The sequence below is a fragment of the Dreissena polymorpha genome, chromosome 7 (genome assembly GCF_020536995.1).
Source record: "Dreissena polymorpha isolate Duluth1 chromosome 7, UMN_Dpol_1.0, whole genome shotgun sequence".
Classification (NCBI taxonomy): Eukaryota; Metazoa; Mollusca; class Bivalvia; order Myida; family Dreissenidae; genus Dreissena; species Dreissena polymorpha.
In genome coordinates this window covers 78,558,315-78,584,118 of record NC_068361.1, presented here as the reverse complement: position 1 = coordinate 78,584,118, position 25,804 = coordinate 78,558,315, and the positions used below count along the sequence as shown (strand labels likewise).

Below are 25,804 nucleotides of genomic sequence, written 5' to 3'. Positions count from 1 at the left end.
GGCCGGTGAAGGGGAAAGGTTCACTTATCAGGCCAGTGAAGGGGACAGGTTCACTTATCAGGCCAGTGAAGGGGACAGGTTCACTTACCAGGCCAGTGAAGGGGCAGGTTCACTTACCAGGCCAGTGAAGGGGACAGGTTCACTACCAGGCCAGTGAAGGGGACAGGTTCACTTATCAGGCCAGTGAAGGGGACAGGTTCACTTACCAGGCCAGTGAAGGGGACAGGTTCACTTACCAGGCCAGTGAAGGGGACAGGTTCACTTACCAGGCCAGTGAAGGGAACAGGTTCACTTACCAGGCCAGTGAAGGGGACAGGTTCACTTACCAGGCCAGTGAAGGGGACAGATTCATTTACCAGGCCAGTGAAGGGGACAGGTTCACTTACCAGGCCAGTGAAGGGGACAGGTTCACTTACCAGGCCAGTGAAGGGGACAGGTTCACTTATCAGGCCAGTGAAGGGGACAGGTTCACTTACCAGGCCAGTGAAGGGGACAGGTTCACTACCAGGCCAGTGAAGGGGACAGGTTCACTTATCAGGCCAGTGAAGGGGACAGGTTCACTTATCAGGCCAGTGAAGGGGCAGGTTCACTTACCAGGCCAGTGAAGGGGACAGGTTCACTTACCAGGCCAGTGAAGGGGACAGGTTCACTTACCAGGCCAGTGAAGGGGACAGGTTCACTTACCAGGCCAGTGAAGGGGACAGGTTCACTTCTAGCACCCAGGGCTTCAAGTTCTCATCAATCATGATGTCAAACCCATACAGCTCTGAAACACACAAGGCTTCAATCAGATCTCAAACAGTAGAAGTGATGCTTCATTTAGATGTAAAACATAAGCATTAGATTTTAAATAGTCATCATCACTATTACAAATATCCTCCTCCTCCTTCTCCTCATCCTCATCATCAAACATAACCATCAATAATAATGTTTTAATTTGCATTACTTTTCTGTCAAAACCGAATTCTTACCAAAACAGTTGCCCTTGAAGGGCATGAACATTTTGCAGGCAGTGGCTATAGGCAGTTCTACAGATATGATGGTTTTGATGATCACATCTTCAATTTTCATCATTAAGGCTGAAATACACATATAAATTATAGAATTATTAGACAGAAATGCAACCTTAACCAACAACTCTAAAAAAAAAAGCTTCTTAAAAGCGATGCAAACGAATTTCAAGTATTTTTTTTACAGATTTAACAAACACTTCAAACCATAACAGTGAGTTCGAAACCTACCGAAACTGACTTAAATTCTGGATTAATTGTTCCCCTTTACTGAAGTGACTGTAACATTTTCCCCAAAACATACCATCTTAATACCCATCCCAGTCTTTTAAAAAGTAACTGTTATAATTTGAGTGTTGATAAAAATTCTTTAAACATCAAATTGGGTCAAATCATGTTTGTTTTCTGTGAGGCAAGGGCCTATTATCCTGAACATACTTCAGTCAATATTCTGACTCAATTTTGATTTTTCTCTCAATTTTTTAGATGAGTTTAACAATCACGATCATTTTGGTGTTCACTTAATTTTTTGTGAGTTTGGAGTCTGTCTCAACCCTCATTATGAGGAGAAATATGTACATATTCTTATAAACTGAGTTTTGAGATTGTTCATGCGCTGACCGACAATCTCAATACTAAGCCGATTGAAATCTCAAATATCATCATCTGAGTTGAGCTAAAGATTATAGAATGTTAATGATGCTGGGCCCAGGGGAAGGTTTATTACCGGCTGTATCCTGGCCGTTGGACCGCAGGTACCGTAACATCGCACCCATCGACCACTTGTTACCATAGTCCTCCACATCCGCATCGTCATTACTACGACAAGAAGCAGAAAATGCTCTATACATTGTCATTCTACGATAAGAATCATAAAATGCCCAATATATTGTTATAGGCATTTGCACTTGAATTGCATTCTAATGGTGTGACTTCATACATTATTAAGATTGTTATTATTATTATTATAAAACTAAGTTTTGCCAAATAAAACAAGGGCTGTTTGTAAAACATGCATGCCCACCATATGGGCTGTCAGTTGTAGTGGCAGCCATTGTGTGAATACGTTTTTGTCACTGTGACCTTGACCTTTGACCTAGTGACCTGAAAATCAATAGGGGTCATCTGCCAGTCTTGATCAATGCACCTATGAAGTTTCATGATCCTAGGCCTAATTATTCTTGAGTTATCATCAGGAAACCATTTTACTGTTTCCACCTTGACCTTTGACCTAGTGACCTGAAAAGTAATAGGGGCCATCTGCCAGTAATGATCAATGTACCTATGAAGTTTCATGATCCTAGGTGTAAGCATTCTTGTGTTACCATCCGGGAACCATTTTACTATTTCGAGTCACTGTGACCTTGACCTTTGACCTGAAAATCAATACGGGTCATCTGCCAGTCATGATCAATGTACCTATGAAGTTTCATGATCCTACGCATAAGCGTTCTTGAGTTATCATCCGGAAACCATTTTTCTGTGTCAAGTCATGGTGACCTTGACCTTTGATCTAGTGACCTGAAAATCAATAGGGGTCATCTGCGAGTCATGATCAATGTACCTATAAAGTTTCATGATCCTAGGCGTAAGCGTTCTTGAGTTATCATCAGAAAACCATTTTACTGGTTCAAGTCACCGTGACCTTTGACCTAGTGACCTGAAAATCAATAGGGGTCATCTGCGAGTCATGTACCTATGAAGTTTCATGATCCTAGGCGTAAGCGTTCTTGAGTTATCATCCGGAAACCATTCGGTGGACGGATGGACCGACCGACCGACATGTGCAAAACAATATACCCCCTCTTCTTCGAAGGGGGGCATAAAAAAAAGAATGGCATTGACCATTGTGCTTGGTTTACCAATTTACATCATTTACCTAAAACGGTCCATTTTTTAATGTTTCCATTCCTCGTTCTTCTTATTGATGCTATAGTTGGTATCAACCTCCTCGTTCTTCTTATTGATACTCATATAGTTGGCATTAACCTGACACAATACCTGTTCTTCTTAGTGATACTATATTTGATATTAACCTGACATATTCCTCATTCTTCTTAGTTATGCTATAGTTGGTATTTACCTGACATATTCCTCATTCTTCTTATTAATACTATAGTTGTTATTACCCTGACATATTCCTCGTTCTTCTTATTGACACTATAGTTGGTATTTACTTGACATATTCCTTGTTCTTCTTATTGATGCTATAGTTAATATTAACCTGACATATTCCTTGGTTTTCTTATTGATGCTATAGTTGGTATTTACCTGACATATTCCTCGTTCTTCTTATTGATGCTATAGTTGGTATTTACCTGACATATTCCTTGTTATTCTTATTAATGCTATAGTTGTTATTTACCTGACATATTCCTCGGTTTTCTTATGGTTGCTATAGTTGGCATTTACCTGACATATTCCTCGTTCTTCTTATTGATGCTCTAGTTGGTATTTACCTGATGTATTCCTGGTTCTTCTTATTGATACTATAGTTGCTATTTACCTGACATATTCCTAGTTCTTCTTATTGATGCTATAGTTGGTATGTACATTACGTATTCCTCATTCTTCTTATTGATGCTATAGTTGGTATTTACCTGATGTATTCCTCGTTCTTCTTGTTGATGCTATAGTTGGTATTTACCTGACATATTCCTTGTTATTCTTATTAATGCTATAGTTGGTATTTACCTGACATATTCCTTGTTCTTTTCATTGATGCTATAGTTGTTATTAACCCGACATATTCCTCGTTCTTTTTATTGATGCTATAGTTGGTATTTACCTGACATATTCCTTGTTCTTCTTATTGATACTATAGTTGGTATTTACCTGACGTATTCCTCGTTCTTCTTATTGATGCTATAGTTGTTATTGAACTGACATATTCCTCGTTCTTCTTATTGATGCTATAGTTGGTATTTACCTGACATATTCCTCGTTCTTCTTATTGATGCTATAGATGTTATTTAACTGACATATTCCTCGTTCTTCTTATTGATGCTATAGTTGTTATTGAACTGACATATTCCTCGTTCTTCTTATTGATGCTATAGTTGGTATTTACCTGACATATTCCTTGTTCTTCTTATTGATGCTATAGTTGGTATTTACCCGACATATTCCTCGTTCTTCTTATTGATGCTATAGTTGGTATTTACCTGACATATTCCTCGTTCTTCTTATTGATACTATAGTTGGTAATTACCTAACATATTCCTCGCTCTTCTTATTGATGCTATAGTTGGTATTTACCTAACATATTCCTCGTTCTTCTTATTGATACTATAGTTGGTATTTACCTGACATATTCCTTGTTCTTCTTATTGATACTATAGTTGGTATTTACCTGACATATTCCTCGTTCTTCTTATTGATGCTATAGTTGTTATTGAACTGACATATTCCTCGTTCTTCTTATTGATGCTATAGTTGGTATTTACCTGATGTATTCCTCGTTCTTTTTATTGATGCTCTAGTTGGTATTTACCTGACATATTCCTTGTTCTTCTTATTGATGCTGTAGTTGGTATTTACCTGACATTTTCCTTGTTCTTCTTATTGATGTTATAATTGGTATTTACCCGACATATTCCTCGTACTTCTTATTGATGCTATAGTTGTTATTTACCCGACATATTCCTCGTACTTCTTATTGATGCTATAGTTGGTATTTACCTGACATATTCCTAGTTCTTCTTATTGATGCTATAGTTGGTATTTATCCGACATATTCCTTGTTCTTCTTATTGATGCTATAATTGGTATTTACCTGACGTATTCCTCGTTCTTCTTATTGATGCTATAGTTGTTATTTACCTGACGTATTCCTCGTTCTTCTTATCGATGCTATAGTTGGCATTTACCTGGCATATTTCTCATTCTTCTTATTGATACTATAGTTGTTATTTACCTGACGTGTTCCTGGTTCTTCTTATTGATGCTATAGTTGGTATTTACCTGACATATTCCTTGTTCTTCTTATTGATGCTATAGTGGTTATTAAACTGACATATTCCTTGTTCTTCTTATTGATGCTATAGTTGTTATTGAACTGACATATTCCTTGTTCTTCTTATTGATACTATAGTTGGTATTTACCTGACATATTCCTTGTTCTTCCTATTGATACTATAGATGTTATTAAACTGACATATTCCTTGTTCTTCTTATTGATACTATAGTTGTTATTGAACTGACATATTCCTCATTTTTCTTATTGATACTATAGTTGTCATTTAACGGACATACAGGGGTTTTGCTGTCGATAGCCACTGTCGCCAATGGTGCTAAAAATATTTAAGTGGCGCTAATTTCTTTAAAGTGGCAATTTTTTAAATATTGGTAAAATCCTATCTGAAAATGTACTGCCAGCATCTGTCAGTTGTAAATATTGATTTATGACTACGCAAGCGACCTACAGGACAGAGTGCAAATTGAAATCACTGAAGCATGTAAGTGTTATAGACGGTGATTTTACTGCTATTGTCAAGTTTATGGGGGTTATTATCTGATTAACGGCTCCTTTATGACATTGAACAGACATTTTATAATCCTGGGATAAACTGTAATGAAGATCAACAAGAGCACCGCATAACGGGTTCCATGCTCGGCTGCGGGTGCAGTTTTGAATAGATGAAAGCTTGTCAGAATTTTTTTTTCTTTTTTTTTTTTTAGAGGTCACAGTGACCTTGACCTTTGACCTAGTGACCCAAAAATGGGTGTGGCATGTAGAACTCATCAAGGTGCAGCTACATATGAAGTTTCAAAGTTGTATGTTGAAGCACTTTGATTTTAGAGTCAATGTTCAAAACCTTGACAAAATGTTAAGGTTTTAGCACGACGCGGACGGCGGACACGACACGACGAGCTGGCTATGACAATACCTTGGGTTTTCTCCGAACACAGCCGAGCTAATAATTATAACGATTATTAGGGACAATATTTCTTTAATCAATACCATAACAAAATCACATGTTAACTTATTTCAACAGGCATTTGTGAGCATTAATGTTTAACAGTTTCATTATTATAATGTTCTGGGAACTATTTCCGAAATCAAAAGTAAGTCTTTCACTCAATGTACTATATTTCGGATATGTAAAAGTTCGGACATATAAAGATAGTGATATTTATGTGTTGATTTGTTGTTGATAGTTTGTAAAAATATGTTTTGTGTTATTTCAGACAACAAGAATGGATGGTGTCAATTATCCTGGGCCTTTCTGTCAAGAAATAGATGTGAAAAAGATTCATTTAATTGAACCTGGAAATCAACCACTACAGCTTTAGAACAGAAAACCTTTTAACAATAGGTGTTGTTTTAGAATTTGTGAAATTTGATAATAAACAGAAGTTGATGTATATCCTGTCCAAATGACCAAATGTAACTGTTTAACAATTTGAATTGAGATGCTTTATTTTCTGATGTTTTATTTATTTTCCTTTTAGATGATGAACATTTGTGTGATTCTAGGTTTCAATAAATAATTCTGAACATTTATGCAGCATACTGTTACATTATTGTTCACATTATTATATTATGTTGGTTATCCGGTTTATCAAGTGGAAAAAATGTTATTTATATAAAAATAAAGCTTATGAAGACTTCTGAAGGTACTTATTGTCATTTATGTATTAACATACTTCTAAAAGTAATAAAACAATGCTATTTTTCATTAATGTAGTAAGGTTCCTTAAATGATTGTCCTTATTAATAAAGTCGGAATAACCGGCGGTTTTCACACCGCGATAAAGTGGCCACAACTTTTTTTTGGCCAGTGAAACCCCTGGACATATTCCTCGTTCTTCTTATTGATGCTATAGTTGGTATTTAACTGACATATTCCTCGTTCTTCTTATTGATGCTATAGTTGGTATTTACCTAACATATTCCACGTTCTTCTTATTGATACTATAGATGTTATTTAACTGACATATTCCTCGTTCTTCTTATTGATGCTATAGTTGGTATTTACCCGACATATTCCTTGTTCTTTTTATTGATGCTATATATGTTATTTACCTGACATATTCCTTGTTTTTCTTATTGATGCTATAGTTGGTATTTACCTGATATATTCCTCATTCTTTTTATTGCTTCAACAGATGTTATTTACCTGACATATTCCTTGTTCTTCTTATTGATGCTTTAGATGTTATTTACCTGACATATTCCTCGTTCTTCTTACTGATGCTATAGATGTTATTTACCTGACACATTCCTTGTTCTTTTTATTGATGCTATATATGTTATTTACCTGACATATTCCACGTTCTTCTTATTGATACTATAGATGTTATTTAACTGACATATTCCTCGTTCTTCTTATTGATGCTATAGTTGGTATTTACCCGACATATTCCTTGTTCTTTTTATTGATGCTATATATGTTATTTACCTGACATATTCCTCGTTCTTCTTATTGATACTATAGATGTTATTTACCTGACATATTCCATCATTCTTCTTATTGATGCTATAGATGTTATTTACCTGACACATTCCTTTTTCTTTTTATTGATGCTATATATGTTATTTACCTGACATATTCCACGTTCTTCTTATTGATACTATAGATGTTATTTACCTGACATATTCCTCGTTCTTCTTATTGATGCTATAGTTGGTATTTACCCGACATATTCCTTGTTCTTTTTATTGATGCTATATATGTTATTTACCTGACATATTCCTCGTTCTTCTTATTGATACTATAGATGTTATTTAACTGACATATTCCTTGTTCTTCTTATTGATACTATAGTTGTTATTTACCTAACATATTCCTCGTTCTTCTTATTGACACTATAGTTGTTATTTACCTGACATATTCCTCGTTCTTCTTATTGATACTATAGTTGGTAATTACCTAACATATTCCTCGCTCTTCTTATTGATACTATAGTTGTTATTTACCTAACATATTCCTCGTTCTTCTTATTGATGCTATAGTTGTTATTTACCTGACATATTCCTCGTTCTTTTTATTGATGCTATAGTTGTTATTTACCTGACATATTCCTCGTTGTTCTTATTGATGCTACAGCTGGTATTTACCTGACATATTCCTCATTCTTCTTATTGATGCTATAGTTGGTGAGGTGCATGAAGGTGTTCCTCATGTGTCTCATGTTCTTCTCATACTTTACTGACGCAAACCTGTGGAGTAAATCAGGCAAAGTAGTGCTTAACATTTTACCACTTAGATATACATCTTGACACATTTCTAGTCCCTTAGAAAAATAAGTAAAAATAAAGAACTTTCTTACTAGATTCAAGCATTAAAGGCTTCATTTCCAACCCAAAATACTAATAAGAAGAAAACAGCATAAAACCTAAACAGCATGTGAGTTACTCCCAGGCTGTTCTGGTTTTATCATGGTTGAAAAAGCCATTTTTACTCTTCTTCTGATCGGAAAGGGTTAAACATAGTCATTTTCAATAATTGTACTAGTAACACTATTTCAAACAAGACGGCCATGGGCCTTAAGGTGCGCACCTTAGCCAAGAAGGTACTAACTAATCTGTGAAGGTGGATTTCAGAAGAATAAAAGTACTTTATGAAACATAAGTATTTAATATCTTGGCACATTATTATCACAAACTGTTGATAATGGAACAAAAATCTAACACAGGACGTAAATGTCAATATTTAAATCTTAAATTAATTTATGGTTGTCTCTCCTTTAAAGGACACTGTCTATACTAAGTTTAAAAGGTTTTTGTGAATTATTAATAGATTAAATGGACAAATTCAAATTACAGCCCCTGACATTTCATGAGTATTGAGAAAGAAGTCAAATAAGATTCAAATTAAACATCTAACAAACAAGTATTAAAAAAAATGGGTTTATTACTATTTGATTTTCTGCAGAAATAAATATAATATTCGGAAGAAATAGAAATATTTTATTTGAGCAATTGAATGTCATTAGAAATTTGTTTTTAATATTCATGTTTCTGAATCCGTCATCAGTAAACAAAGCACATGTTGTAAATTTGTAATTCAACCATTGAGTTTCAGCAAGTATTTGATAAAAACAAAATTAAATGCAGAAGTATATTACGATGCCAAAAACATTCAAATTGCATACAGTGAACTAAATTACAAGGAATAACTCACCTGGTTAGCCCTTCTTCGTACAAGTATATCTGAAGAGGATCATAGGAAGTGACGGCTACATAGAGGCGAATGTCAAACTTGAAACCATCAATCAACAATGGATTGTTGATGTAACGACAAACGACTAGGTTTTCATCTAATGGAATCTGATCAGGCTGAAAATAGAACAAAGATGTTCTTAAAATTTTACTACTCAGATACGCATTTTGACACGTTTGTAGTCCCTTAGAATATCAAATTAAATTAAAGATCTTTCTAGTTTTAAAGGCTTCATTTCCAACTCTAAGATACTGATGATCAGCAAACAGCATAAAACCTGAGCAGACTACGAGTTACTCTCAGGCAGTTCTGGTTTAATGCTGGTTGCATATAGCCATTATCATATGCGTCTGAGATGGAAAGGGTTGACAGGGTGCACAATCAACAGGGTTTTCAGGGGGTTACACACGTGCTGGAAAGAATGTAAACGCACCGTTAAGAACTTTATTTTTGCAAATATCTCAAGTTATTGAAATACATATGCAAAAATCTTTAGTGCATAAAAGACAGTTTTTCTTGCAGTTTGTGTCGATATCTTAAGGTATAAAAATAAATCCTTGAATACGTCTGAAATTGGTGACAAAATTTCACGTTGCATGTAGCAATCCGTGCACTATACAGGGAATTTTTTAACAAGAACACAGGTTTATTAAATAAAGTAATTTTGATGTATTTCACATTGCCATAAGCAGCATAAAAATCTGTCTGTTATGCACTACTTTAAATTCTAAAGAAAAAATGTTTTAAAAGTTATTTCGAAAAAAAGCAGCACTAAACGTGTGTTACATCCATTAACATTTAACTGGGAAAAACCCACAAAGTCATGTGATTCTTCACCGTGGTTAAGATTGTTTAAAAACCTTATATACATATTATTTGAAAATCTAGACAAAAGAAGCACAAGGGACATTTTTTAGTTTGATTGAAATAAGAATCAAATGATTTCTTGTATTTCACCCTCAATCTTTAACTGTGACCTTGACCTTTTTCATAGGGACCTGGCTCTTACTGTGACCTTGACTTTGTTACTGAATGTCTGGTCTGGATTCAAAAAATCTGTTACTTCTTATGGTATCACCTGTGCCAAGTTGTGTAAGAACAAGCAAATTCGTTGAATTTATATCCCCCGCCATTATACTTCTGGACACAAGATATGGCTCTGGACACACAAAAAACATTTTTTCAAAATACAAAGGGCCATAACTCCGTTATTATTCGATGGTGTACAAAGCCATTTGGCATGCATTTTGCGTGTGTTACATCCATTAACATTCAACTGGGAAAACCCCACAAAGTCATGTGATCCTTCACCCTGGTTAAGATTGTTTAAAAACCTTATATACATATTATATCTTATCCATATATATACTCATACCAAGTTTCAATGAAATCTGCCAAAGCACTTCCAAGATATGGCTCCGGACACAAAAGTGCCGGACGGACGGAAGGACGGACAGAGAGACCGACTGGACAACGCCAAAACAATATCCCTCCGCCTATGGCGGGAGGATAATAAAGGTGGACAAAGTTAAGCTCAGGAACAAAGTTGGTTTTGACGGAACCAATATTTTTATCATAAATAACCTTCTAAAGAAAATCACTGAGATAATTCAGAAAGAAATTATATATGACCATACAAACGGTGGTGGTAACAGAAAATCTTCAATTTCACAAATTGTTTCAAACAGAAATAACTTATTTTCCACACACAAATACCTACATAGCATTTGCACTATTGTGAATGATTAGACATTTTTAAAGGGCTTTATTTCAAAATATAAATGAGGGGCACTCTGGGAAAATGGGGTTAAATGCATGTTTGTAAAGTTTTGTCACAGATTATCCTATGCAGTCCGCACAGGCTAATCAGGGACAACACTTTTTTGCATAAACTGAATTTGTGTTTAGAAGAGACTTCATTTCAACCAAAAATTATTTAAAAGCGTTAAGTGCATCCAAGAGTAGCCTGTGTGCACAGCACTGGCTAATCTGGGACGTCACTTTACCCACATCCATTTAGCCCCTTTTTCCTAGTGCAAGGCTTTAATTTTTACAAAGTTGTTCTTACATGATTGACAAGAAAGATGCCACGGCCACGTGAGGAAGCCACAGGCTTCACTATCCAGGGGCCCTTGTCCTTCAGAAATGCAGCTGAAAAGGATATTGTGAATTTAGTGAACAATTGAGCCTCATTCTGGGAATATTGGGCTTAATGCATGTGCATAAAGTATCGCCCCACATAAGCCTGTGCAGTCCGCACAAGCTAATCAGGGATGACACTTTCTGCTTTTATGAATTTTTCATTTAAAATAATTGTCTTTGTAGCGAAAATCCAGTAAGGCAGAAAGAGTCATTCCAACATAGCCTGTACGAACTGCACAGGCTAATCTGTAACGACACTTTTGGCACATGCATTAAGCCCAGTTTTTCAAGAACAAGGATAAATTATTCATATATTAAGGTACATCTTCATCAATCTAGTGCAAGATATTAAAACTATGAACAGGCAGCAATGTTATAGTGGATAAGGTGACCATTTTGCACCATTAAGGCCCTAAGTTATATCCACACACAGTAAGCTTTCTCAAGGTTCAAAGGCCAAAAAAAATTTCTGATGAAACTGACTTCAAAGTGTCTCCATTGAACCTTACTTATTATTTTATTTGATGAATTCGCCATATTACAGTATTATCACAAAGGACAGTAACCCTTCTCACACTTTCCGGGCTTCGCTGGTTTATCAGTACTAATAAGTGCAACTGTTCATGCCAGTAACTGACAATTGTCCTATTTGAATCAGAGGTAGGGTGAAAATGGCTCAACAAAAAAACAGATGTAAAACCAATAAAACTCCTGATGGCTCTACTAACTGAACTAGCTGGTATTAGTCTTAAGGCTTTCAATGCAAAAAAGCTTAAATAGGCTTGACCAATTTCAAAGTAAATCATTTGCATAAAGTGTCGCCCAAGATTAGCTTGTGCATTCTAAAACAGACTTATCAGAGACGAAACTTTCCACTTTTATAGATTTTTTGTGTTTTAAGAGTCTCTTCTAAATGAAAAATCCAGTATAGGTAGAAAGTGTCGTCCCTGATTAGCCTGTGCATACACCAACGCAGATGCATAAAAACCAGTTTTTTCAGATAGCACCTTAAACACCAATAGAGCAACATATTATCCTAACTCAAAATGATGAGCTTTCTCTGGTTGACAAATTGCGCTATCACCTTTCATTTATATACTGTTACTGATCATATATACTTACAGCAGAAATCCTGATATTCACCAGGAAGAACATAAGTTGCAGGAACAATGTCAAAATGTTTCAGGCCCTGAAAAAGTTAACCAGAAAATGCATACATAATCATTAAGTACATGCTGATGAGATAGATCAGTAACATAAACAATGTTCTTTCAAATTTTAAGGACATGTATGTTTGTTTCGTGTGGATTTTTCCAATTTTCAACAGTATTTCAGTATTCTCACAGAGGTCAGTAAATGTAATAACACTTTTGCTGGATAAACTGGTTAATCAGTACTAAGTACACATGTCAGTTACCAACATCTGCCCTACTTGAAAACCTTCATTGTTTTTTAATTAATGAATTATTTCCTTTAAATTATCATTTTGCCATACTGTGAAATAGTACCTTTAATGGCATGTCAATTATGAGAGGCTACTGCAAATTTTATACAAAATATCAGGTAATTAAGGATCTTGAGTTTGTTACCTTTATTTGTTGCATTCTTTGTAGGTTTTTGAATAGCCTGTCTTTCCTTGTCAACTCGTATGATCTAATAGGAAAGAGAAAACGTAAATGCATTATATTTCAAATACAGACAACCATACTGCAAAACAGCCAGTGTTACAACAATTTAATGAAGAAAAAAATCTTGTAATGAACACAAACAGATACACAGACAACACTTCAATGTCATGATACATAAAGGCCTGATAGTTCAAAGCCTGGGTAAATTTAACCCAGGGTACAATTTTTTGATAAGTTTTCTTGCAATATTTTGGTTGAATTAACCCAGCAAATATACAGATTATTTTACCCCAGTCAGGTTTTTGGTCTGGTTAGTTATTCAACATGGATAATTTTAACTTGTGGTTGGAGATTTTCCTTTGGATAAACTTGTGCTGACTTTGGGTTAAAGTTTGATTTGTGTATTTTATTTTTCAGTATACATCTATGTGTGTTCAATAACAGTCAGACATTTTCTTACTTTCTCCCTTTTTCCCAGTGATTTGTATGTTGACTTCAAAAAGTATATGTAATATGCTAACACACGAAAACATATTATTTTGGTCATGATTAGCTTTCATTAAAACTGGCAAGAGCAACTGAAAGATAACTTTTAACATCTAAACATCAAGTCCTCTGAGTAAAGAAAATGACTCACCGTGGAAAATGATTGATTTTTTGGAACTCTGAAAGACTGCGTAGGGTGAACGGTTTTAGGTGAGCTCCTGTCCACACAATGTTGTAGTCGGAGCTGTTGGGGTGCACTTCATGGAAGCCGTGAGCGTTTAGAATTGTACGCACGATCTTACACTCCGAATTGCCGAACTTGTAAGTCATATGATAGCGTTCTGGAAATTAAATAATGGAATGTGTAGGTAAAACCGTTTTGCTCATGGAAAATTGTGTTGCGTTGTACAGATCACACAAAGCAAACTTTCAAATCTCAAAGAATGTCATTCTATGTTTTTGTTGCCAGTAGCCAAAACACTTGTTGGCCAAGTAATAAAAGAAGGACATACTGGTCATCTAAAAAGATTAATATTTTTTACCAACATTTGTTGGACATACTTACATTACATCTCTCTCTGACAAAATTGGAATAAAAAATATATTGAAATTCATTAGCATAACATAACAATTAGAACCATGCTTACCACCGACAATGCGCATATTTAACCTCTTGTTAAACACACTCTCTGGATTGAACACAATGACAGGTGTCTTCTTGCCATAGCCTGTCCATTGAATATTGAGATTGGACTTGGATCTGAAATTAAAAAAATATAAACAAAATAATGCGTGTAAACTTCTTGCTCAAAATAGCAGGGTGCCTCCCAGGTCTTGATGAAAACATGGTGACAGACCTCGGACAATTGTAACATTATTACAAAGCAGCGAGTGGTCAAAACAAGCATAGCCTGTAAGCCTACTACTGTTAAATTTTAAATTGGTTTATAATTCATTATCAAATGAATATAGACACACACAATATTCACTCCATAATATAAGACAAAGCATTTCAAGGGCCCTTATTTTGGTCCCTCCACTCTTGCATTTTTTGAACAAGAGATGTGTTTGTCAGAAACACAATGCCCCCTAATGCGCTGCTTTTTTTTTTACCTTTGACCTTGAAGGATGACCTTGACCTGTCAGAAACACAATGCCCCCTAATGCGCTGTTTTTTGTTTTTTTTTTACCTTTGACCTTGAAGGATGACCTTGACCTTTCACCACTCAAAATGTGCGGCTCCATGAGATAAACATGCATGCCAAATATGAAGTTGCTATGTTCAATATTTCAAAAGTTATTGCAAAACTTTACTGTAATATTAAAGTTTTAATTGGGTTTTTTTTACCTTTGACCTTGAAGGATGACCTTGACCTTTCACCACTCAAAATGTGCAGCTCCATGAGATACACATGCATGCCAAATATGAAGTTGCTATGTTCAATATTTCAAAAGTTATTGCAAAACTTTACTGTAATATTAAAGTTTTGGGACAGAAGGACAGAATGACAGACAGAAAAACAGGCCAAAAACAATATACCCCCGATCTATCAATCCGGGGGCATAAAAATGACTTTTGACAATAGCGCAATAAAATGTGACTTAATCTCAGAAAGGTAAGCCTATGAGACAATGTAACCACTTAATTCATCTAAGAAAAAAGAGTGAACTATTCGAGCTAATCAGCTTAGCTCATTTCAATGACTGTCAAATTGTAGTACAAAATGTGTAGTTCAAATGTAACAATTGTCATACTTTGGATCCTCCTCCTCTTCACTCTCATAGTCAGAGTCATGATCGCTGTGTACCTCCAAGTCACTACCTTCTGATGGTGTGAATGATCCATCAGAATCGGCTTCCTTTGTCGAAGCCATCACCGCTTATTTTATGTTCTCTCAGATCAAACCAGGTTTGTACTCCCACTTCATAATTCTGTTTTTACAGTGTGGAGGGCTAGTTCATTGCCTGAAATAACAGCGTTTACAATTGTTTAATTATTTAAACGCTCTGCATTTTCCATAAAAAGAAAACTTATTGTAATTTTTAAACTTCTGAATAAATAGTGCAAAAATAAGCCATAAGCCAGATAAAAATGCATACATTTCTTTATTAGTAAGATCATGTTAGAATCAACTAGAAATGGCGCAGCAGAGGCCGACGCGTATCCCCACACCGCATAATAACCACATAATATATTTCAAAATCTAAACACGGACCCTAAGTTCGAGGTCAAGGTCACAGGGTTCAAAAATTGTATGCGCATGGAAAGGTCTTGTTCAGATACACATGCGTACCAAATATGAAAGCAATATCTGAAGGGACACAGACCTTATGAGCTTTTTTTAATCGCAGTCGCAGATATCGAAACCTGAACGCGGACCCCAAAGTTAAAAAATTAATGCGCATGGAAAGGTGTTGTCCAGATACACATGCGTACCAAATATGAAAGCAATATCTGAAGGGACACAGTAGTTATGAGCCTTTTTCGAATCGCGGTTGCAGAAAATTTCTGACCCTGCCCCACCCCAACCCCAATTACTTTTAACCCAGGGGTCAGAGCAAAATTCCAAATAGTGCACCGTGGCACATATGCTCATAGCTACCATGTGTGTAAGTTTCTAGGTTCTAGTGCCAATAGTGTAGGAGGAGATAGTGGCCAGGACGGACAGATGGCGGAGATAACCACATAATCCCCAATTTTTCTCCGAAAAGTGTGGGGATAAAAATATCCATAAGTAAAATTATTTGATGACAGTGGGTTTTTAGGATGATGGGATATATGCATAATTATATGGTCTAGTTACATTTCTGAACGTTTTGAGCAAAATCTGCAGTTGAGTTTTCTTCTAATTACTATCTAGTAAAAGTTACTAACTGAAATTTAATTCTACTTCAAGCATGACTTTTTAAACTGCGGACCATTTAAGTATGCATAAGCAAGTCAGTCTTATCATTTTATGTAAAATATCAGTAATCATTATCATGGAATGTGAAAGCGGCCTATGATTGTATGGCCTTTACTTAAGCCAAGGCAAATGCACTATTTTTATGGGATTTCCTAACCAGTACGAACATATAGCAATACGTATAAATTCGCCAATCTAACCATATTTCTTAAAATTATAGCCATCCGATTTGAGAAAACTTTATTCGTTCAGTTCAGTTGTTTACACTAGCGACAAACTACCTCCAGCGAGTTCCGACAGGCGCACTTGTCAACGATAGGGGATTGTGGGTAAACATGGCGGCGCCCATGGAAAGATTTGTAACAAGAATTGTCAAACAAACATGCGAAAAAGCTACTGGTTCAGTAATATTTCTTCATGGATCAGGTAAAACACCTTTTCATAATGAATAGAATTCGAAATTCTTTACAAATAAATACTGTACTCCACAACGCGAATAACTGAAACGAAAGTTAAGATTTAGCACAAGTGAAGTCGGTGCGGGTTAAAGGTCAAAACGGGATCAGTACACGATGGTGAAATGTGGATGCCCACAGAAAGTGCAATGCATTATTCAATGAAATTGTCATTTCGTCACCATTCTGTTTGTAACAAAATGTGCTCCAGGCTGAAATTTGATAATATCTTTGGCCTTACAAACCAATCTGTTAGGTTGTCCAAGTTCTGTTTGCACTACTGTAATTACTCGATCAATAAGTTTTCGGACAATTACAGATAACAGTTTTTTTTATCTGATTTTGGGGAAAGGGCCTGGCCTATTTTGAGGGGGAAAAAATGGCACGAAACTCCGCATTTTGGGGAAAATAAGGAAAGTCTTAAATAATCAATGTAACATATTTTACTGTTTTTAAAACAAATTCAAGGCAGTAGATAATATTTATGTGGCAGGTGGATTTGGGGGCATCAGTATCTGTGATACATCTAGTTAATAACTCATCTCTATTAACTGCCATGTTAATTACAAGCAATTATACACATAACAACTCATTCTCTAGCTAAAAGGTCAAGGTCACACTTAGAGGTCATTTGTTAAATATGGCCATTATAAAGCTTGGCTGGAATGTTACTTTTGTAACTTATCTGTCAATTGTAGAGAAACTTGCCACATATTGTATGATCACCATGTGGAGATATAGTGTTTTTCTTCATTCAAAATCGGGTCAGGTAACCAGACCCATTCCCAATGGAAAACAGTATATATTATTCCCAAATGGGAGCTAAAAATTCCCAATGGAAGGTTTCAAAAAAAAAAAACATTTTTTTTTTTTAGATCTCAATATTTTGTTCAGCTCCCATCTTTATAATATCAACCTTAGTAAATATAATACTGGACACACTAGTTAGTGTCCTCAATTTTGAAGCATTTGTTAGCAAAACAACAAGAAGACTAATTTCCCAATTTTAGTCAAAACGCCGCGAATTTTCCCAATCCAAAGGTACCAGGCCCCATTCCCAAAATGGTGAAAAAAACACTGGAGATAGAAAGTCTCGCATGTCACATCTGTCCCAGCTTAAAGGTCATGGTATTTCATAGAAGTCAATAAGAGAATGGGCCATAGTTCAACTGTTGAAGAATGTACATGTAAGCTATCATTTATGAGGCAATTCAAAACAGCAAATGATCAATGTGATTAGACTTCATGTTATGTGCAAACATGGGTCTATAGTTCAAAGGTCAAGGCCATGGGTACAGGTCAAAGGAAACAAATATGTAGTGACACAAATGTTTGTTGTTAACTTTCAAGATGCACAAATGTGAAACCTTTTGTATTATGACACATAATGTTGGCAAAATTTGTATGTGTTCAAAGTTCCCAATTATGTGTGAACATTCATATCAGTGACACATCTAGTCATAATAAATATTAAAACAATTAATTTGTTTCTGTTTGCATGAGAAAAAAGTGTAATGAAATGATCAAGTAACAATTTGCATCACAAGACATGTGTTCTGATACATGTGTATTGCAGGGGACACTGGGATAGGCATACAAGAATGGGTGAACAGTATTTCTGGAGCGAAAGAGTTGAGGTTTCCACATTTGAGGATTTTATACCCAACTGCTCCTCCCAGGTATATGACTAGCCTAATGTGCGGACTGCACAGGTTAATCTGGGATGACACTTTATGCTCATGCATAAAGCCCAATTTTCTCAGAGCTAAGCAAATATGGGTTTCATACATGAAAGTGATTTTTTTAATCTGGTAATCTCTTGGCCATGTATTGCATCCAAATGATAATAGTTAAGATACTATAAGTAAATAAATACAAGCAAAGTTTGTTTATTACATAATTGATTAAATTTAAACATTCTTTATATTGATAAAGTAAGTAAATTATTAAAGAAATGTTCATTAAATAGGTGACCATTTATTCTGCAAGCATTAATACAATCAGTGTTTTTACCGCAAAAAAAAACAAAAATAAAATGATGTTAAAAAAAAGAAATAATATAAATCAGTATTTCAAGAATATTGTTGTTATACTTCACTTCAGACCATATACTCCAAATATGGGAAATCTCTCCACAGTGTGGTATGACAGAAAGCAAATCTCACCTTTTGCACATGACGACGAATCAGTGGCCACCATGGCAGCAATGTTACAGGAACTGGTGCAGTGCGAGGTTGACAGAGGGATTCCTCTGAACAGAATCATAATAGGTATCTCAACTGTTGCTTTAGAGTGACAGATGTTATCAGAAGATTTGAAACCTCAATGCAAATTTATCTTTGGAAAGAGATTTGAGAGTTTTTTTCAATATAATTTAAACTGTTAACAAAAGATTTTAGAGGCCACCGGCTTTTCAACGCAATTTTTTAGCTCGGCTGTTTTCGGAGAAAACCCGAGGTATTGTCATAGCCAGCTCGTCGTGTCATCCACTGTAAGCATTGTGCTAAAACCTTAACATTGGCTCTAAAATGAAAGTCCTTCCACCTACAACTTCATATGTAGCTGCACCTTGATGAGTTCCATGCGCCACACTCATTTTGGGGTCACTATGTCAAAGGTCAAGGTCACTGTGACCTCTATAAAAAAATTCTTCTTACAAGCTTTCATTTATTCAAAACTGCACATGCAGCCGAGCATTGGCACCCGTTCTGAGGTGCTCTTGTTTTGGTTCTTCGTAATGTCCATGTTTAGGACATTACGTAAGTTTACAAAATTATTGAAACCATATTGTAGTATGGATGGTTGTAGGAGGTTTTTCGATGGGAGGAGGCATGGCGTTGCAGCTGGGGTACAAGTACTTGAGAGGTCTTGCAGGAGTATTTGCTCTTTCCAGTTTCCTCAGCCAGGAGTCTCTTGTCTACAAGGTATTCAATGAGCCACGTTCTTGGAAAACTGGGCTTTGTGCATGAGAGTAAATAGTAATAATAACTCGTCAACGAATTGACCAACTGGCTTGATACTTCACATGTGCATTGGCTTTTTGACAGTAGATGACCTCTATTGAAATTGGGGTCACTAAGTCAAAGTTCAAGGTCACTATCACACTAAGTGTGAAAATAGTTTCAGATCAATAACTCGTCAACAAATTGACAGATTGGCTTGATACTTCACATGTGCATTGGCTTTGGACAGTAGATGGCCCCTATTTAAAGTGGGGTCACTAGGTCAAAGGTCAAGGTCATTATCACACTAAGTGTAAAAATAGTTTCTTATCAATAACTTATCAACCAATTGCCCGATTGGCTTGATACTTAACATGTGCATAGGCCTTGGACAGTTAATAACCCCTTTTCAAATTGGGGTCACTAGGTCAAAGCTCAAGGTCACTGATACACATTAAGAGTACAATTGTTTCCGATCAATAACTCGTCAACTGATTAATTGTTTGGCTGGATACTTCACATGTGCATTGGCATTGGACAGTAGATCACCCCTATTGAAATTGGGGTCACTAGGTCAAAGGTCAAGGTCACTGTTATACACTAAGTGTGAAATCGTTTCCCATGAATAAGTCGTCAACTGATTCACGATTGGCTTGATACTTCACATTTGCATTTGCCTTGGACAGTAGATAGCCCCTATTGAAATTGGGGTCACTGGGTCAAAGGTCAAGGTCACTGTCACACACGAAGTGTTAAATCCTTTCCGATCAATAACTCGTCAACTGATTCACGGATTGGCTTGATATTTCTCATGCGCATTGGCCTTTGACAGTAGATGACCCCTCTTGAAATTGGGGTCACTAGGTCAAAGATCATGGTAAAAGTCACAATTAGTGGGAAAAGCGTTTCTGATCAATAACTCGTCAACGAATCAACCGATTGGCTTGATACTTTCCATGCGCATCGGCCTTGGACAGTAGATGACCCCTTATAAAATTGGGGTCACTTGGTCAATTGTCAAGGTCACTGTCTCAATAAGTGTGAAAATTGTCTCTGATCAATGACTCAACAAATTGCCCAATTGGACTAAATCACATGCACATTGGCCTTGGACAGTAGATGACCCATATTGAAATTGGGGTCACTAGTTGAAAGCCTTGTTTTGAAAGGCATATGTCTCCACCGTGGAACACTTGTTTGTTTGAAGAAGGTCTCTTCTTAACAAAAATTCAGTTTAGGCAGAAAGTTTCACCCCTGATTAGCCTGTGCGGATTTCACTTTGCGCTCTTGCATTTAGTCCAGTTTTCCCAAAACAAGTATTTAATAACAAACTAGTGTAGTCGCAATTTTATGCAAGCATTGGTGTCAAAAGTTTTGCATGCAATACATCAATCTATGTATAAGGCATTATTTATAGAATGTCAGTGTGTGAGATACCGGGTACACAGACATTTGTTATTTGATGAATCATGTTTCCAGGCAGTTACCTGGTTATATGTGGTGTACAGTTTACAGCCAGTTGTATTTAGTTTTGTTGTGTTTGAAGGCAGGTAAACTTAGACATATGAGATTTTGCAGACAGCAATACTGTGGGTTTAGAGTTTAACACTGGTCACTGTGGCACAACCGGAATCCTGATCTAGCCATCAGAATCATTGATCCCAATATGGGAGCCTTGTAAAATCTCTTAACCATTTACCACTCAGATATGCATTTTGATGCATTTGTTGTCCCTCAGAAAATCAAATTTGATTTTAGAAGTTTTTTACTAGTTTCAATTTTGAACGCTACATTTCAAACCATAAGATACTGCATAAAACATTAACAGATTGTGAGTAAATCGCAGTCTGTTCATGTTTTATGCTGTTTGCTACTCATTTGCTAGTATCTTAGGGTTGGAAATGAAGCCATCAGAGCTTGAATCAAGTAAGCATGGTCTTAAATTTAAGTTGATTTTCTAAGGGACTAGATGCGTATCTAAGTGGGTAAGGGATGAGATACTTTGTACTTGTTCTACTCAGGAAATAGATATGAAAGTGTCTCAATGAGCCTTTATATGCAATCTAGCGAAGATTAAAAGGTTTAAAATGAAACCTGAGCCTCGTTCTGGTAAAACAGGGCTTAATACATGCTTGTAAAGTTTGATCAAAGATAGGCATATGAAGTCTTCATAGGCTAATCAGGGACGAACATCTCCGCTTTAACTGGATATTTTGCTAAGGAGTGACTTTCTTAAAACTACAAAATACCATAAAAGCAGAATGTGTCATCCCTGATTAGCCTGTGCGAACTGCTCAGGGTAATTTGGGACAACACTTAACGCAGATGCATTTGGCCTTGTTTTACCATAACATGGCTCAAATTGAAGCTTAGTTTAAACCTTTTTATTTTAGCTCAATTGCATCGAAAGCCTAGGGCTTATATAAACGCTCTCGAGTCCGTTTCCTGGGACTAGAACCAGTACTTGGTGTCTTTGGGGGAGATCTAAAGAACGCTCCCACGGTGGGGATCGAACCCATCATGGGCCATGACCTCCCGATCGCTAGGCGGACATTATAACCACGACTTTTAAATTCAAGCTTAAGTTAAAAGGTTAAAAATAAAAACCTATTTTTTATTGCAGGCATTGCAGGCTGATGCCTCCAACATTCCACCACTGTTTCAGTCACATGGGGAGCAAGACACACTTGTAGCCTACTCGTGGGGCAGGGACACGTACAAGAGGCTCACGTCTCTCGGAGTGCAGGGGGAGTTCCACAGTGTACCGGACCTGCTGCACGAGTTGGACCGCCAGACATTGAATAGGCTGTGTGATTGGATACAGGCCAGAGAGCCTCCAACCAGCCTGTTGTAGTCTCCATCTGGGATAAAGGGGCTGAATGCAACTCCACACAGGCTAATCAGGGACAACACTTTATTCTTTTATTGAAATTTTACTTTAAAAGCAGTCTCATATAAATGCAAATCTAGTCTAGGCGAAAAGTGTTGTACCTGATTAGCCTGTGCTGATTGCACAGGCTAATCTGAGACGACGCTTTATGCAAATGCATTCAAATTACATCTCTGGGCGTGCAAGAGGCGTTTCACAATGTATTTGGTCTGTTGCATGAGTCGGATCAACAGACATCGAGCTGGTTGTGTATTTGGATACAACCAGGATGCCTCAGACCAGTGCGTTGAAGCAGCGTCTAATAATTTAATGAACTTGTTTTGATAAACTTGTTTTGATAATATTTTTTATACCCCCACAAACGAAGTTTAGGGGGGTATATAGGAGTGAGCTTGTCTGTCGGTCGGTCTGTCTGTCGGACGGTCGGTCCGTATTAAGTGTTTGCTCTATAATTCAGGTAGTTTTCATCCGATCTTCACCAAACTTGGTCAGATGTGGTATCTAAATGATGTCTAGGTCTTATTCGAATATGGGTCATGCCAGGTAAAAAAACTAGGTCACCGGGTCACTTGGTGCGTTTTAAACATTGAGCATGTTGTCCGCTCACTAATTCAAGTAGTTTTCATCTGATCTTCACCAAACTTGGTCAGAAGTGTTATCCAGATGATGTCTGGGCCAAGTTCGAACATTGGTCATGGCAGGTAAAAAACTAGGTCACGGGGTCACTTAGTGCGTTTTAAACATTGCGCATGGTGTCCTTTCTCTAATTCAAGTAGTTTACATCCGATCTTCACCACACTTGATCAGAAGTTGTATCTAGATGATGTGTAGGTCAAGTTCGAACATGGGCCATGCCGGGTCAAAAACTAGGTCACGGGGTCACTTTGTCCATTTTTTAAAACTTGAGCATGGTGTCCGCTGTTTTTTGTGAAGACAACATGCATAATATTCTGTGTCAATGTGGCATGTGGGGTTACTCGTCATGTCTGTGACAAAGCTCTAGTTGAATTTTATTTTATTGTTTATGTTTGTAAATTAAACTAACTAAGTACTATTGCAGAATAAAATTTGGATTGTTATATTGCAATATATGGTAGTTTCAGCTGAGGTTTTCCAACAGATTTTCTAGTCCATAGGTCTTTAAAAGAAAGGGTTTTATCTGAGGTTTGCTCTTGGTAAACTGGTCTTTATGCATTTGCATACAGTGTTATCCCAGATTAGCCTGTGCAGTCCACACAGGCTAATCAGGGACACAACTTTCTGCTTTTATGGATTCTTTTCTAAAGAAAGTCTATTCTAAATGAAAATCCACTTAAGACGGAAAGTTTCACCCCTACGCAGACTGCTCATGCATTTAGTCCAATTTTCCCTGAGTATGGCATATGTTCCAAAGGCTTCAATATTGAATAAAAATTAAACAGAATATTAAAACAATTATTGTATGTACATGTGTATAGTCTATATTTTATATATTAAGCATGTATAGTTTAATGTGATTTTATATGATGACTTGTTTCTTTTTAGGTATTATTGGCACGTGTATTGTTAACATATTTATGAAAATAATGCATATTGTATTTTAAGTGCACATGTCTGTGTAACTTCCAAACTATTTATGTCACTAACATGAACACAATTTAACACTTAAATTGATTTTTCTCAGTGTTGTAGATAAGTGTTGACAATTCTTTTGTATGAGACGCGTACTGAGAAAACTGGGCTTAATGCATGTGCGTAAAGTGTTGTCCCAGATTAGCCTGTGCAGTCTGCACAGGCTAATCAGGGACGACACTTTCCGCTTTTATAACATTTTTTGTTTAAATGAAGTCTCTTCTTAGCAAAAATTCAATTTAGGCGGAAAGTGTCCCTGATTAGCCTGCGGGGACTGCACAGGCTAATCTGGGACGACACTTTACGCACATGCATTATGCCCAGTTTTCTCAGAACACGACTCGTATAAACATGACTGTGGTTGCATATGATTCTTATCTTGTTGCCATTCTATTTATGGAATGATTGTTATTAATTGCCACTAAATTATTGTTGCAATAAAATTGAACATTGTATAACTTGGTGCTCTTATCATATGTAATATCAACGATACTTATGCTACATCATCAAATGTAGTCAGCTTCAGAGAGTATAAGAGTTAAGCTTTCCACAGCATGTTAAAATCAGCATCTGGGTCAAAATCACTGTTCCTTAGAAAACAAATGTTTGAGTTTTGATGTAGATGCTGCACTGAAATTGTGTGTGTACTACGTGGCTAATATGATTTGGGGGGGGGGGGGGGCGGGGGATTTCACACTTAATTTACTGAAATTATACTATTTGGTAAAATGTTCATGTATTAAAAACCTGTGTTCTTGGATTGGCGATGTTTCTTATTGTGATTTAAAATGTTAAATTTTTATGATTACAAGTAAAAGTATCTCTATTACTTCTACAGATAGTCAATATCAAATATGTCTTTGCATCATTAAGTGACATGTTTCAGGCATTATGATCATGATAAATCTTAATATTACGTCAATAAATCATAATATAACATCAGTCCAGTTTTCTTAAACTTTTTTTGTATGAAATGGCATATTCTGGTAACTTATAGATTTGTTCATCAGTTTAGGTGGTTGCTCACTGAGAAAGTCTGAAAGCGATATGATAATTACGGACAGTCTCTTTTAAAATGCTTGAAGTGTGACCTTGTGGAAAATCGGTACTTGTACATGACCGTATTTAATGAGATGCATTGCAGCATTTATAATGGGTTGGTTCAAAAACAGCTGCACGATAACAGACGCACAATTTGTCGATCGCGTGTGTTTAAGACTTGTATGGATTTAAATGCGAACATTTAATATATATATACATATATATATATATATATATATATTTATTCTTGAGAAAACAATGCCGAAAATATCGTACAGAGAGTGGATATTCTTGTAAGCAACGAGAATAGGTCAGCGCCAGCTTAAAGGGGCCTTTTCACAGATTTTGGAAGGTATTGAAGTTTGTCAATAAATGCTTTATATTGATAGATGTATACATCGGATCTAAAAAGCTCCAGTAAAAAAAACAAGAAAAAAAATAAAGAAAGAAAAAAGAAACCCTCAAATGGGCTCGAACCACTGACCCCTGGAGTAAAAGTCTATCGCTTAGTCCACTCGGCCATCC

The 25,804-nt window shown here is 36.3% G+C and overlaps 2 protein-coding genes across 6 annotated transcripts in view; one reads left to right on the top strand and one right to left on the bottom strand.

The window, feature by feature from the left end:
- Positions 1-16,858, bottom strand: part of LOC127837427 (tubulin polyglutamylase TTLL5-like) — an 88,604-nt gene extending 71,746 nt beyond the window's left edge. For 2 of the 4 annotated variants that reach the window (XM_052364495.1, XM_052364496.1), the window contains exons 1-12: positions 16,622-16,857; positions 15,190-15,399; positions 14,082-14,194; positions 13,586-13,775; positions 12,910-12,973; positions 12,443-12,509; positions 11,247-11,329; positions 9,140-9,294; positions 8,074-8,175; positions 1,738-1,829; positions 972-1,079; positions 685-766 (exon numbers count right to left, since the gene is read on the bottom strand). In XM_052364495.1, the coding sequence (XP_052220455.1) occupies positions 685-766; positions 972-1,079; positions 1,738-1,829; positions 8,074-8,175; positions 9,140-9,294; positions 11,247-11,329; positions 12,443-12,509; positions 12,910-12,973; positions 13,586-13,775; positions 14,082-14,194; positions 15,190-15,308 (1,175 nt within the window). In that variant the 5' untranslated portion in view covers positions 15,309-15,399; positions 16,622-16,857. Of the gene's footprint in view, positions 1-684; positions 767-971; positions 1,080-1,737; positions 1,830-8,073; positions 8,176-9,139; positions 9,295-11,246; positions 11,330-12,442; positions 12,510-12,909; positions 12,974-13,585; positions 13,776-14,081; positions 14,195-15,189; positions 15,400-16,621 lie in introns of all 4 variants that reach the window. The other 2 variants (XM_052364494.1, XM_052364497.1) reach the window with 2 other exon arrangements.
- LOC127837428 (lysophospholipase-like protein 1) lies at positions 16,613-25,180 on the top strand. Of its 2 annotated transcripts, none has more exons than XM_052364499.1 (5): positions 16,613-16,766; positions 18,372-18,474; positions 18,899-19,065; positions 19,604-19,719; positions 22,403-25,180. In XM_052364499.1, exons 1-5 carry the CDS (start codon positions 16,676-16,678, stop codon positions 22,589-22,591), a joined length of 666 nt encoding a protein of 221 aa, XP_052220459.1. In that variant the 5' UTR covers positions 16,613-16,675; the 3' UTR covers positions 22,592-25,180. The 2 variants fall into 2 exon arrangements, with proteins under 2 accessions (XP_052220459.1, XP_052220458.1); XM_052364498.1 differs by having other exon boundaries at positions 22,361-25,180.
- The last annotated feature ends 624 nt before the right edge of the window (positions 25,181-25,804 follow it).